Below are 15,801 nucleotides of genomic sequence, written 5' to 3'. Positions count from 1 at the left end.
TTAAGGGAGAACTCTGCCCTACTGTGCTCCTAAAATCATTTGTCACAATGCTCATGTTTTTATGAATAACTTAGTCTAGATATTTTGCTTCTATGACTCCTTTGCCCAACAGCTAGTATCACTGTATATAGTGCTACTCTAGATACAAGACAGAATTATAATCTTCAGTATTCCAACTAAAACATACAGTATGTTCTATCAGGTATGTTTTTTACTTGTTAATAACTGTTCACATCTTTGGTGCAAGCACTTTCCAAGGAAAACACTTCTGCTCAACTACTTTCCTATCTTCTTTCTGGATGCCTTGCCTGACCACCGAAGTCTGATTACTTTCAACAACAATGGAACAATAAACAGTATGTCAGAACGACATTTTTCTATGTGTCTCCTAGAAGTTATGGTTAATTAGTTTCTCAAAAAAAAAAAAAGGCAAGTCTTCCAACTCAAGAAAGTTTTAAGCATTTGCTTAACAAAGCATTACTGTACAACCAGGGTATACCTCAATTTGACCTGTTAATTTCTTGTTCCATCTCCCAGGACTTTAGAAACTTAATATTTTTGCTATGAAATACATAAACATTGTGAACTAACAGTAAATCAGACTACTGTCACTAGTCCCTGCATATGACAAAACAGGAGAGGCAGCAAATTGGAAACGGATGCAAGAGATCTGGACAATTATCCATCTCTCGCATACATACAGCATCAAATAAAAACCACCAACTAGAGGACAAAGTAATCGTATGAAAGGAGGTATCATTTTTACAAAACAGTTTCCAAATATAAATTTTCCATTTGTTTTGCCAGCACTAAAACATTATTTCCATATTTATGAGTATTCTCAAACTCAGGGAGTTAAGAAGGAATAAGCATTTAGAGGCAACACCCAGACCCAGCAACACTGATACAACCCAAAAGTTTTCATTAACATGTTGTGTACCAAGACGTTACATTGAAAGTAGCTGGAAAGAGAGCACAAAGGACCCAGAAACATTACCAACATGAACAAGAGCAGTTACAGATTTTTACAAGCACATGTACACAGGAACGGATTGAATGGGAGAGTTATAGATAGCATCAATACAATTTGATACAAGACAGCACAGATCGCTCACAAATTTTTAGCATGTAGCAACAAAAATGGTGAATTCTACTGAACTGCATATTTAAAGGATATGTAAAAAGCACCCTAGAAAACTATCTGAAGTGTACTCAATTTAAATACTATGTCATGGGAAAAAAAACAAACACCTTGAAGTCATTCATGGAGGAAAAACAAGGAATAGTACTATGGAGAGTGGTATAGGTGGAAAGATTAAGAAACTCATATATGCACATGAGATTGATTAAAAGAAAGAAGAAAATGGTAGAAATGAAGATATAGCTTTTAGGTGTTTCACAGGGAGAATGGGAAAGAAATTTTGGCATAGTTGTATTAAGAACATCCTGACAGGGAAATTGCTTCAAGCAATGAGGGTAGTAAGGTTGCAACAAACCTGACAACTGGATCACGCTAGCAGAACTGACAAAGCTTGCCAATACCAAAATCTAAATAGACTGTGCACCATTAGAAGCTGCATTCTTAAGGAATGAAAATTATTTTGGGACTGATTAATGAAATGGCTGGTGGATTTAGTGAAAGCAAGTGCAGGCAGGTTCTCTTGACTGTAAGGCTAAAAACCAGCATTCAGGACAATGAAAGATAACTTGCTTCAACTTAATTAGCATTAAGATGGGGAAACTTAACTACAGCAGGAAGGGGCAAACGGGCCCAAAGATTTATTTAACGAGTATTATGAAGATGACAAGGGAAGCTGTTATACCATCATACAGCTGTCACGATGAGGCCCTGTCACGAGCTCTGTACCCAAGCTTGGAGCACTTTCCTTCCATTGGGATGGACAAATTCTTGAGCAGACACAGGGAACAGCTTCTAAATGATCAGCTAAAAGTTAGAAGAGGAGCACAGGATCGTGTCAGCTGAAGTTTAGCAACAAGGAGGTAACAAAGACATGGGGTAGGGGGAAGGAAAGAAGAAAAAAAACTTACTGCAATGTGCAAAAGGAATCTATTCTGAGAAATGAAAACCACAGACAATCACACAAAGTTCAAAACAAAGCTTAAATTACTAGCATTGCCACCACATTTGGGGGCATCTTCCTTCTTTACAAGACAATAGAATTCCCTGCTGCCAGGAAACCGTACAAAACCAAGGCACAGCTCTGCCACCCAGGAGAACCCTTAAGGAGGCTGTACTCCCAGCTAAGCAACAGCTGAAGCTTCTTCATCACACCAACATATAAAAAGGGGGGTTACTTTTGTTCTTACACAATTTTTGCTCACTAAACATAGCACTAAAATTGGTTTCTATTGAAAGCTATTGAAAGAAGGTCAGTTTTGCATTATTAGCATCAAATTTTCAGGCACTTGCCTTTCCAGAGGAGGTTGGTGGGTAAGGTGAATGTATCATGTTTCCTCTGACTACAAAGAAATCTTAATAATAAACCTCCCACCCGCTGTTTCTTCTGTGCTTATAAACAAAGTTAAAAATCTTTACCTGGTACTCAATTAAATGCTACACTATTAATCACACAAATTCAAGGTCAAACAGTGTCTCCTTTAACTTTCACTGCAGAGACAAAAACATCCTTTCAGCATTCAACTCAGCAGCCTACCTCACTTCTCAGTGCACTGTATTATCCAAAGGACACAAGCTTTAAGGCAAATTTAACGGTAAGTTTACAGTAAAGTGTCACCATGTAGAAGCTTAAGTCCACAAGAGATTTCTCCCCCCAGATTCTTTGTTTGAAATGACTGTTGATGGGATAGGAATGTGTGGCAGCAGCCCAGAATCCGGATTTAAGGTCTGCCAGTCTTTGAGAATCTTCTGCAAGGCAGTGGTAAGCCATCCCAAAAATGCCAACAGTGCACTGAATACTTAGAGCTTTTTCTCCTCTCAGTTAGAAGCCTGCCTTTACTGCAGTTTCTAGTCATTAGATCTTCACGAATTGTTTTTTAAAATGATGTGACTTCTAGTCTGTCTCCCACTCTCCAAAGAAATATTAAGAGAAAAACAAATTATTCCTTCACCTGCTGTTAAACTTAAGTCTCTTCCATCTGGCATTTTCATGATTCTTTAGTTTGTTACTGTTACCCTTCTTGAACTGCAGATGTAAATTTTATGTATTCTGTAGGTAACTGCACCAGTGATTCTGTGTTGTGATGAAAAAACTTGCCTCTGACTTTTCCATCTGTCATAAAAACTTGAAGTTGGCTTGTTAGGCCTACTGTTCTCAGCTGGTTCAGTGCAGTCAGCCTCAATCGCACGAACCACTTGGGAGTTCCTTTAGGAATACATGTAGTCCCACAACAGTTCAGGTTTAATTACAGCCTTACCCCTAGCCCAGATGACGCTCCTTACACCATGCCTTGGACCTCTTTACACCACTGGTCTGACTTCCTCTTTAGCACTGTTTATTTCTTCTGAAGCTTTCTGTTGTTCTCCTTCAGCTCAAGTGTTCCTGCTCACCATTTTAGCACTCAAACTATGCTTCTTCCTTAGTTTTCTCAAAACCTTCTCCAAGACCCCAACTGTGAAACAAAGAGTACCTTGCCTGATTGCTCTTCTCACCGTACTTTAGATAAGAACAGCATTAAGCACCTTCAGCAAATCCAGCAACCATTCAGCTACAGAAAGCAATTGCTGGGTGTAATAAAATACAGAGCATCAATAATCACAGTTCATTATGTGTTCACAAAGTTCTGGTTTTTGAGCCTGAAACATTATTTGACATTGGAAGAACTACGTAAGACTATTTCATCTTACCATGTTCTCCCTGTGTCCAGCACTGAATTCATAACAATAAAAATAGTGATGTCTACAACACACAAAAAGCTTGGCAAGTGCCTGGTGTACTACTCAATATGCAAACCTCAATATGCATTCAGAGGGGCTAGCAGGTAGGTGAACTTAAACCTCTCAAAGTGCAAGTGAAGCCTTTAACATTGTTTCCAGATCACTGTGTCTAGCTGTAAGAAACTAAGTTAGCAAGGTTGATGGACTTCCATATATACTCCGTCTTTATGTTTACAATGACAACTTTTACACAACCTTGAAGGAATACGAGCCTACCTAAGTGGCTGCAGGATATGCAGCTGCCCTCTCTAAGTGGATACAAATATTTGCTGCTTCTCCATTAATTGAAACCCAATGCTAAAAGTGACAAAATTAGAAAACCACATGGTAAGTACAAGGTAAATTGAATCCTTGGATGCATGTCTATGCAAATAAAGTCATCTCAAGTTCTGGAAAACACAAACATGATAGTAGATCTGTGGAAAGCAAAGGGAGCTCCCCTTTAAAGTCAAATCAATTTTTGAGAGTAAAGCCACACCAACAGCTGTAGACTGCTTTTAAGGCTGTTTTCAGATACATGAAATAGAGCATTAACTCGCTGTAAGGGTTTGCCAACAGGCTCACCCCATTATTTGAAGCATGACTTGATTTAGCTAAAACCTAAATCACCAGTTGTAATCCCTGAACACTATGGGAGCCAAAAAACAGCAGAACGGTGGGTTTTTTAAATCCTCTACTACATATAATTAACTTAATCAGAATTTTGATGAAAATTCTAAAAAAGGAAATTAAGTTTTGACAAAATGCTGTATTGCCTTCTAGAACACATTATCTTTTAAAAGATAACAAGCATGTAAGCATTCCCAATTGCATCTGCTGTCACAAGTGACTGCAACTACTGTAAGTCTTGAATCATCTACCGACCAGTAATTGGGCACTCTTAAATATCACTTTTGCCCTTAAAAACTGCTGGTATTAAAATATCAACCTTGTTCTTCTTGTACATCGTGCAAGTTAAAACCAGTACTACCGGGGTCCATCATTCACCCATGCCAAAACAAAACTAACACCACACACTGAAGAAAAGGAGGGTTATTAATTTTATATTTTGTAGTATTTTCCTACAAAAAGGAGGATGAGTTCCCATCAAGTGATTAAAATTGAAGCCCACAGACGAAGTTAGTACTGGGTTACAAGGTTGCACCATTCTAAATAAAAGTTATCTTTCACCTTAACTCCTATACTTTTTTTTTTTTGTATGAGAACCCTGTACGTAAGAAATGCCCGTTTTTTCCACCTGTATCAGTTGTTCTGACAGAACACTTCTCTTTCCAAACCCCAAAACTCTTGAATACACTCGCCAGTATGAGAACATAAACTGCTTGACATTCAATTATTACTGTTTGGAGCACTACTGTTCCATATGAGGCAGGTCATCTACAGTGGAGTATACAAACACAATGCCACAAGTAAGCCAGAAATATGTACAGGATAACACAATTCTAATCTTTAACAACAGATTTACCCTGATAGGATCTACGGATTTTAAAACTACTGATTAACAAACCACTCACTCTAGTAACATTTTTTAATGTTGGTTAAATATAGAAACCTATGAATTTTTTTCTTTTATGACAACTTACAGTCTTTACTCAAAGGCACCCTACACAATTCTCACTCCACATCCCTAAGAAGTTTCTCCAATAAAAACTCTTGATTGCCACATCTGGATGTTCACCCACAAACATCTAGCGCTTCTAATGTTAAGTGAGGTGGCTTTAATTAAATGAAACAAAACCCATGTTCAGAAACATGGATTTTCAGACACCACCACCACTCCTGAACTTCAGGCAACAATTCAATGCAAGCACATATTCTTGAGTGAGCTGGATTCGAGTTAGTTCAAGTACTTACAACAGAAGTGTGAATGTCAAGAGCGCAATACTGGAGGCTCTGGGTACTGAAGCAAACCAGAAGTTATTACCACAGCTTTATTCCTTGTATCCAATTAAGTTAGCTCAGGAGATGCCCACACCCCATGAATCACATCAGTGTGAATTACACTGAAGTATTATGCATTCAGCTATTACTCTCATCCATTTAAGACAAAGTGCTCAGTAATATACACAATACAAAACCAAAGGGAAAACCAAAGTAGTAACGGCAAAAGATAGCCAAAGGGACCACAGTTTCTTGAATTCTCAATGGTTCAGTTGCACATCAGCACTATCCTGGAGTCCGACCCCATTTATCTGGGGCCAGAGTTAAGCTCCCCAAAAGCTAAAACTAAGACTGAGAAGTATCACTACGTTTCAAATGTACAAATGAATTATTTTCCCCACTTTCTCCCCAACAAAACACAGCATCTCACCTCAACATACAGTATGCAAGTTCAAGGGGAAATATATATTAATATGACCGTAAACTGCATCTGTGATTTCAACCTGAACATAAGTATGAAAGTCAAACTAAAACACCAGCAGCTTTTTCCTTGAGTCCTTAAGTCTGTCAATCAATTCCTTAAAGTTTGTTCAAAGGGGAAGAGATTCCCCAATCAGCACCAAATACACACAGAATATTTTAGTACAAAGTCTTAGTCTATTTGTTCTTTCACATTTCCTAGACATATTTTGTTTGCTGTAACCTGACATACAGATGAATTACAGATCAAAGCCTTTTTTTTTTTAAAGGAGCCATCCCTGAAAACAAGCATACAGCTACAACAACAGCCCAGTTCATGTACACTAGTACAAATTTTAATACTACTTTGACTTTGTAGTTACTTGAAGCTAAGATACTGTGAAACTCCTTGAAAAGCTACGTGAGTACTAAAGTTAGGAAACAGAAGCCCTTGCAAGAGGCAAATTTTTTTTAAATAATATTTGACCACTAACCCCAAAGCTCTGTGATGACACATTATGGCACAAAGTACAATGATCACGCCCAACACATACCAACTGAAAAGATGCTGGATATACCATAGTTAGAAAACAGGTGTATGTATCATCAGACTGTTTAAGAGATCAAAGATCAAAAGAGCTTTAAGCCTTAAATATTAGAAGACAACCCATGAACTACCCATGTACATGCAATTGTTATCAGTGGCAAACAGAGAGGGCATTTCATTTGTACAGTTTCAGCTGTACACATTTGTACAGGGTGGGTGAAAGAGGATGTGCAAGCAGGAGAGGAAGTTTGGACGAACAAACAGGATGAAAGCTAGCACAGAAGTTATTCTAGCAATGCTAAGCAACTCTAAATTCCTCTGAATGCTCTGGTCCATTTAATTTAAAGCTTTCTTGATAGAGTGTAAACTAGTGAATTTGTAGTTCAAGTTTCCCCAGTTAGCTGCAGATAAGAATATTGAAGCTCCAGGAAATAATCACAGGACAGCATTATATTTGGGCTTAGTCTACTGCCTGTATAGGAACTTTCAATTTGAAAAAAAAGGTAAGTACACTTCTAGGATAAGATAATAGAATTTGCACATTGAGAAAGATTGAAGTGTTTGAACTATTTCATACACTTGCACTAAAAATTCTGAATATTCCAGGGTTTAAGTGTAACAGAGGCCAAAACATGAGTGCATAGAATTGCACAATTGAGATTCCCCAACGTCAGTGCTCTGACATACTGCAGCACAGAAATAACCACCCCATCTTAACTATGGCCTAACCTTGAATGACAAATACATCCTGAAAACAAGCATTGCTTTTTGGAATATTCCCATCAACCTCCAAATCTTTCACAAGAGATTGAGTGCATAAGGAGTAAAATCACACATTTCCCCCCATGGTTAGCATTACACGAATGTATCATTTGTTAGTCACACTCAAAAGCATGAAGGACCTGCCATTAGTTGACTTAAGAAAAGCATTAATATTATAACACAAAATCAAAATTTGAACCTGTAGCAGAAGGTTCTTGAGTTCTGACAGCAGCAGAGGAAGACTCAGTGTCTTCAACTTTTTCTTCTTGCAAACTGGCATCCGTACTGAGTACCGTGCTATGCGATGTGTTTCCAGGAGATGCTTGTTCACTGAAACTTTGGTCAGATTCAACGGGAACATCTAACTGGACTATAAGGGAGGGGGAAAAAAAAAAAATGAGTAAAATGCACACAAAAGCATATTCTGGAACAATGTGTGTTCATCATACTACAGTAGAGAAACAACCACCCATGATCAGACTGCTGTTTTATTAACACAAAATTAAGCTTTTACAACACAACCACTTGCATCTACCCTCTAAATTCAAAAGCTGCTTGAAAACAGACTACTAGCTCATTATAGAGAAATGGGATAGGTCTACTTATACCATTGTCAGAACTTTCCCTGAAAGGGAAAGGCAGTAAAGGACAAGATAGAAAAATGAAGTGTTACTTCTAACCAGTCCAAGAATAAAAGCATCTTGGCTGGTGTTTTTAAGTGTTCAAGAGGATTAAACTTTAAGTTTAGCAATTAAATTACTTCTCCAATCAAAAGAATGTTAAAGTTTCATAATTACTTCATTTTTGCAAGCAAAACCTGCATCTCTTCAAAACTTTTCCTGTAAGACTTTTGTCAACCTGTGGAGCTCTCCCTCTCACGGCAGCCAAGGATCCAGCCAGTTATCTCTACCAGAAAAGCACCCTAAACGCAAGGTAAGTGCTAGGGTTACTGATGGACAGGGAATCAGAAACAAAAATCAATGAAGGCAGTAGAGATTAAAATACGCTTTCCTTGAGTTTACTCTGCACTGCTACTCAAATCAGGTTTTAAATGCAGATTACATGGTCTGCAGGTTATGCGAGTGTAAATACAGTGCTTGCAACTAGAAGACTTCTATACTATAGAAATCCAGAGTATACCAGGAAGCTGCTTACCCTTCTCAGGCTCCTTTGGGTTAGATATTGCATCTTTCAAAGGCTGAATTTCTGTTGAAGTTGTGATGTGATCTGTATTTAAAATCTCATGGCTAACACTAGATGAGAGTCTTGAAGACCGCCTCCTGATCTGGTCTTTTTCATGGTTATCTGAAGAGTTCTTCAATTTTTCCTGAGCTAGAACAGAGAAATCTGATGGTACTATGAAGGCGTAGGATTACTGAATAGCTCAGTAGCCAACTTGAAAGTTCATTTCCCTCCCAGTGAGGGTTTTGAATTGTTTTTAATGATTCAGTTTAACAGCAAAAGCCAAATAGCCCTAGTGATTAGGCCTCTCCACAAAAACTACAATGATATCAACAGTGACAAAAAAAACCGTAGAACCCAGGGAAAAGTCTATTTTGTACACCTCTTAATATTTTCTTTTGTTAACAAATTTAAGATAACGATCACTATCTTACTGATAAAACATTGCTTTAAAAAGCAACCATCCCACACACACAAGAAATACCAGAAGTTAGATGTGACAATTCAGACACAAACAACTTTGATCCTAAAATGGTAACGTACATGCACTCAAGTTTTAATGCCTTCTGGTCCTAAGGAAGGGAAAGAGAGCCTTCTTCAGATCTTCATCTCCTTGTTCACAAAATTACATCTTCTATAGTATTATTCTTTCTCAACAACGCATTCAAGTTCTTTAAATGTCATTATACAATATTAAAAGTAGAAGCTATCAGACTGCAATGATGTGAATTTTTATCTAACATTAAAGTCCCTTTGCGAAGTAATGTGCTAAATTCTCCATCTAGTAACTAAAGACATCCAAACGAAGTGTCCAAAGGCTACAAGATGGTGAAGGGTCTGGAGGGCAAGACACAGGAGGAACGGCTGAGGTCCCCTGGTTTGTTCAGCCCAGAGAAGAGGAGGCCAAGGGGAAGCCTCATAGCAGCCTGCAGCTTCCTCACAAGGGGTGTGGACCACAGGTGCTGAGCTCTGCTCTCTGGGGACAGAGACAGGACCTGAGGGAACGACATGGAGCTGGGACAGGGGAGGGTCAGACTGGGTGTTAGGGAAAGGTTCTCCACCAAAAGGGTGGTCAGGCACTGGAACAGGCTCCACTGGGCCTTCCGGAGTCCAGGAAGTGTTTAGACAACGCTCTCAGCCATGCGGTCTGATTTTTAGTGGTCCTGTGTGGTACCAGGAGGAGGACTCAATGATCCTTGGGGGTCCCTTCCAACTTGAGACTTTCTCTAGTTCTATGATTCCATGAAAACAGTTTCTCCAGCTAGAGAAGGGCTTCTGTAACCTTTTATGTATTAGAGCCAATATAACTATTACCTCCCTTACACTGCGAAATTCGTCAAGAATGACAGCTTGCGGTTTCTCTATCCAAACCAAACTTTCAAGACTTCGGAGCTAATTTCAGCATGATAATGCTACACACAAACAGCCAATTTAAGATGAAATGCAGCAACTGTTTTTCTATTTCAGGTATCACAGTTAGAGATTAATACCACAGACTTTTTCTTCCTCCACTTCAGCTTATATGTACAAATACTGCGAGTTCAAAACCAAAAAAAAAAAATACTCACGCAAGTTTCTTTCAACCCTAGGACGCTTTGAAGGAACTTCACCTCCTTTAGGTATTTTCCGACGTCTTAATTCCAAAGTTATTGGCTGCAGTGTCTGAGAACTTGGCTCTACATATTTAGACAGAACAAAAGTTGACGAGATAGAAAGCCGGGAAACTTTAAAACAAATTCACAAGTCTTGCAACTTAAAATACTAGACCCACATAAATAGTTTCCCATGGCTTTAAGTCTACCTACAAGCATTTAATCCTACTACAGACATATTTTATAACGGATTTAGGCAAGTAATCTTCATAATCTCTAACCAAACCATTAGAACTCCAAATGTGAGTAACAAGTATGCTCTCAGCTGCCCTAAACCAAGCCTGAAGTTTTAGAAAATTGAAAACTTCTGGTTACTTAGGTTGTGGACAGAAGAACGAGATTGTTTTTCTTTAAGTGTGTTTACAAGGGTTTCTGATACATGACATATACATTTAAGTTCAACTACATACCTGTTGGAGGTGTTATTGGTGGTCTTCCACGTTTTCGTTTAGTTTCTTTCACGTTTTCCTGGGGACTCTTTACATTGTCATTCTCAGGCTTCTTCTCAATTTGTGTATCTACTGAATATTCCATATCATTCTCTGATATATTCTCTTTATCTTCTTTTCCATTCTTAGATATATTCTTCTCTGAGACCTTGCCTTTTTCTGAGATGACTATCAGTTTTCCTTCTTTATCAGATTGCTTAACCCTTTTCTCAGTCTTTAAAGTCTTTTCATTCTTGTCTTTCTTTGCATTACCTGTTGCTTTCCTCTGTTCTTTAAATTTCTCCCGCTTTTCAGGAGATGACGGAATTTCATTACCTCTTTCTTTAGGCTTAGCATTACCCACAATATTCTATAATAAAGAGTGAAATATGAAAATTAACTTGCTGCAGCCTGAAAGTCCACCCCCACCTTTGTATTTAGCAGACTTGCACTTTTTCCAACTTTTCAAAGAATAAAGGCATATATTGTGTTGTAACCCACAGATTAAAAACTTAAAGGTACTTGAACTGTTCAATGACCAACACAGCATGGACACGCTGCTTTAACAGGACAGTATAATGTATGCTGTTGAATTGTCAAAGGAATTAAACTGAGGCTTTCTGTGTCTTGGTTCTCATATGCAGGTTAGGGCCAGTAATCAACTCCATAGTTGTATGCCAGCTTGAGCAGTGCTACTTAAACCTTACCTAGGACACTGAGGGAGGAGTGGGAGTCAGGAGCACAGACAAGGACAAACACCTCAATCACCTGGATACAAGACCTGTCATCATCTTTTAACAAAAGTGTCTCAAAATAAACCAGTATTTAAGTTACCATCATCGCTACTGAAATGTGCTAGGTAGAGTCATCTAAAAAGCAACTGACATCACCAACTTCAACATCTGCATGATGTTAAATTCTACACGCTTGTATTTAAAAATGAAATATAATCAAAAAACACTAAGCACTTTAAACTTCAAAATCTTTAATAATCCCTCTCCAGTAAGCTACTGATAACATTCAATTCATTCATTTGTACTCTTCATTTTTCCTTAACTGTGATACAGCAGCACAAACCCAGGAAGAACACCCCTGTATCAACAGTTCACTGTTATTGAACGCCCTTTGCATGTGCAATTGGGTTTCATCCCCACACCACATGGTGGGGGGATGCTGGTTTTGTTCCCCCTACCTCCTTCCAATGCTCCTGCTGCAGGCTATCCCCGAACACTTCTGCTCTGATCAACAGAAGCCTTCTAATTTTGAGCCTGGATCAATAATTTATTTTGATATCTGATCATATGTCAACACTGCCTTTAGTTTAACTAACTTCCCTCTTCATGCTACCTAGTAACTTGAAGCATTAGCAAGCAACCAGACTCCTTTCCATCCACAGCACAGCAAGGCACAACAAGGCCAGGAAGAGAAGACTAGAAAAAACTTTGAAGGCTGATCAGAAGATTACAAGGGCTGAATACCACTTGGGAAAAAGAAAGTAGAACAGCTAATTTGAGTTATACAAAATTCTGAGAGTACACTTAAGTCTCAGTAATTCCTTGTACGACAGTACAGCTTGCCTCTTCCCACCCCAATCTTCCTATCGGTACGTGGATTACATGAACTGGCGCCTTTTAAGACTGCCATTTCCAGACCACAGCCCTAAGAAACAATTCTGATGCAATAAAATGGTGAACATGCACATCTGCTCCACCTTCTATGAGATGATTTCAATCATACTCGGCAGAGGTGATAAACAGTTTGGTTCTTTTTTTGTGTTTTTTTTTTTGGCTTTTTTTTTTTAATGTGAAAACAAATTGCTGTGCATTTCAGAAGAACAGCTAGACAAAGAGAAAAAATTCTTTTATCATCTCACAAAGAAAAGGCACTGGTGCCTGAGCACTGCTTTAACCAGGTACGAAAAAAAAAAAACTTATATAGATTCCTTTAATACCACAGATGTGGGAGAAGCTTCAATGGAAACCTCACATACCAGTTTAAAAACAAAAACCCCAAAACAACAAAAAACACCACACCTCACACTTAAAAAATAACCCTCAGACATTAGGTTTCATTAGTTGTGTTACTCACAGAACCATCTGATGTGAATAAAACGAGGTACCACAACACAAACTGTCTTAAACTGTTCTTAAGCTTGCTGTGTTTATGGTTGTCTCTTGAATTAGCTCAGTTTTACTGAATTCTTAAAAGCTGTCTGTCCTTGCATAAATACTATCGCTCTGTGCAAGTTATAACTATTTCACTATCACTGTTCAATGGAACATGCTATTCCCTCTTCAGAGGGAATTAAAGAAACGAAGGTAGTCATTATAGAAAAGAAGGCCAGTTTATGCTACTTCCTTCAGAAAACAGGTGGGCTTTTTTTGTTTGTTTAAAAACATCTAAGGCATGAGCTCCTTGCATCTTCATGGCTACGGCCTTTCCCTCTGTAGAAGACGACCACTCCACTCCACTGGCAGCATGCTGCTGCATTAGTGCTGCATCTGAATCCACACCTCAAGGAACTTGCATTCACAACTGAGTCCTGAGCTCTCTAGCAGATCCACTGCTTAAGGACTTGATTAGAGAGCTCTGTTTACACAATCAGAAGTAAATCTTCCTTTTATGCTTTGTTACGCTAAAGGACAGAACAAAATGTTCTGGTATAAATTATCTCTCAAGTTAAAAGAAAGCTTCCCAGCCAGTGGTTAAAAGAAGCAAACTTATTCCTTGCAAAACCTATCTACAGCCACATGGAAACACGAGAAACCATCTACAGGAGATGAGAGACAACATATTTTGCCCTTTTCATGAAGAATCTCTCTTCAGATTGTTCATCTTCATGTATTTAAGGTTAAATATGGCAGAAATATTTCTCATGGCCACGAAGGTAGTTCCCTTGTGAGTATGAGTCAACCCTGAATCAGGCATAATTATTAGCATTTGAAAGCCTAAAGAGCACTTTGTGGCAAGTCTGAAATAGTTTTTTCCCAGTCTGGCAGATATACAAATCTACAGACCAAGGAACAGAATCACAAATTATGTAGGTTGGAAAAGACCTCTAAAATCATTAGTCTAGCATTGCCAAGTCTACCACTAAACCATGTCCCTAAGCACCACATCTACACATCTTCTAAATACCATCAGGGATGGTGACTCAATGACATCACTGGGCAGCCTGTTCCAATGCTTCACAACCCTTTCAGTGAAGATGTTTTTCCTAATACCCAACACCTAAACCTCCCCTGGTGCAACATAAGGCCATTTCCTTTCATCCTATTGCTTGTTGCCTGGGAGAACAGACAGACCCTCATGTCGCCAAAGAAGCAGCACGTCTCTTCAGAGCAGTGACAGATTGAAATTCTGCTTATTAATAATTCATTATTGGAATCCGTACTTAGGGCTTGTGTTGAGGGAGAGATCCAATTTCTTTGTTCAAACTTGAGAGTCCCAAAAAAACAAAAGCAAAGGGCATGACTAAAAACACAGGCTACACCTACACGACAGAAATGTGTGGCAGGATCACAAACTTAAAACCATTCCTTTAATACAGGTTATTCTGAGGCATCCACTTAAAAGTTTTAACCTAGTTAAACAGGATCAGAATTGGTCACCCTTTCCTACAAGGTATCCACGTGAAAACTGAATAGAAACAACTTCTCACTATGAGCAGGACAAGATTTTTAGAATAGCCCACTAATACTTTCCATCACCAGCTGAAGGTTGAACCCAATGAACAGAGCAGGTGAAGGGATGGTAGAACAGCCAAACCTCAGAAGAAAAATGTGGTTAGGAAAAAAATCATCTGAAAGCCGTGAATGAAAGACTACTCGACAACTTCCTTAAAGGTCCCAAGATAATCAAGTAGTTACTCTGGGAATGAAAGATCTCCCTTCACTTCATAGTTCCCATCCCTTAGGAAAGTATATATATCACAAAAATCATCTCGAATTGTGTTCCAGTATCCCACCACTAGTTTTAGTAAGTAAATTCTGAATCTCCCAAGGATTTTTAGACAAATTTTTTTACACCTCTGACTTCTTTAGTTCAGAAGCGTATTCATGAGAACATGAGTCCAAGAGTTTGTAAAACACGCCATGAAGATTTGCATACCCTTTTCAGTTTAATGGATTTCATTTCAAATGCACTGTATTTTAGCAACAGAGAAGTTTCATTAATTTTGTACTTTATAGTTCAAACCTAGTTACTTGCACCAACTGTTTTAGAATATTAGAATGAACATGCTACTTACCTGATCTTTGGAAAAAGCTTTGACATGAATGTTTTTGACGGTCTGAACTACACCATCATAAAATTTCACAGTGTATGTACCTAAAATTTGAAAACAAAGCAGATAGTTTTAAAGATCAGAAGTTATTTAACAGAGTATCTACTAACGGCTCCAATAATGAAGCCGTATACTTTTTTCTCCTTGATCTTACAAGGTACGGTCAATGGAAAGAAAGCACAGCACAAGAACAAGTCCATACTAATTGATACTCAAAAAGAAGCATGACTGTGCTTTTAAGTCTGTTTATAAAGAGTTTTTGCAGGTCTGACATCAGCTTTACTGCAATTACACACACCCCTTAGATTATAAATTTAGGAAGAAACAACTTTCTCCAAATATATACTTAAAGCAATTACTGACTAGATAACCCAGAAGGTTCTTTGTTCATAAAAAGGACAAAAGGCTACATTAAGAGTTGATGACAGATTAAGATATGTAATTAAAAAAAGTCCAAGTTGTTTTGTGTTTCTGTACTCTCTTAACCAAAAAGGCACACAACTATAAATGTACTACTAAAAAGCATGACAAAAACATAAGTGAGTCCTTACCATCTTTGTTAACTGAAGTAACTTTGGCTGGATAGAAGCGACAGTCAGACCAGCATGCCAACACCTGATCATTTATATGAAAACCCTACAAGACAGTATTTAAAAAGTGTTTTCATCTTAGAAATACAGAAATACACA

At 38.2% G+C, this 15,801-nt stretch overlaps 1 protein-coding gene across 9 annotated transcripts in view; it reads right to left on the bottom strand.

Moving 5' to 3' along the window:
• The window catches only part of PHF20 (PHD finger protein 20), a 78,507-nt gene that overhangs the window by 41,946 nt on the left and 20,760 nt on the right, over positions 1-15,801 (bottom strand). For all 9 annotated transcript variants that reach the window (XM_050714021.1, XM_035548241.2, XM_035548245.2 and 6 more), the window contains 6 exons: positions 15,664-15,748; positions 15,077-15,156; positions 10,810-11,197; positions 10,316-10,423; positions 8,721-8,897; positions 7,765-7,935 (listed from right to left, as the gene is read on the bottom strand). In XM_050714021.1, the coding sequence (XP_050569978.1) occupies positions 7,765-7,935; positions 8,721-8,897; positions 10,316-10,423; positions 10,810-11,197; positions 15,077-15,156; positions 15,664-15,748 (1,009 nt within the window). The remainder of the gene's footprint in view (positions 1-7,764; positions 7,936-8,720; positions 8,898-10,315; positions 10,424-10,809; positions 11,198-15,076; positions 15,157-15,663; positions 15,749-15,801) is intronic.

This window comes from Cygnus atratus, chromosome 16 (assembly GCF_013377495.2).
Source record: "Cygnus atratus isolate AKBS03 ecotype Queensland, Australia chromosome 16, CAtr_DNAZoo_HiC_assembly, whole genome shotgun sequence".
Lineage (NCBI taxonomy): Eukaryota > Metazoa > Chordata > Aves > Anseriformes > Anatidae > Cygnus > Cygnus atratus.
The sequence above is the reverse complement of the archived record's forward strand: the minus strand, read 5'-3'. Positions and strand labels throughout refer to the sequence as shown.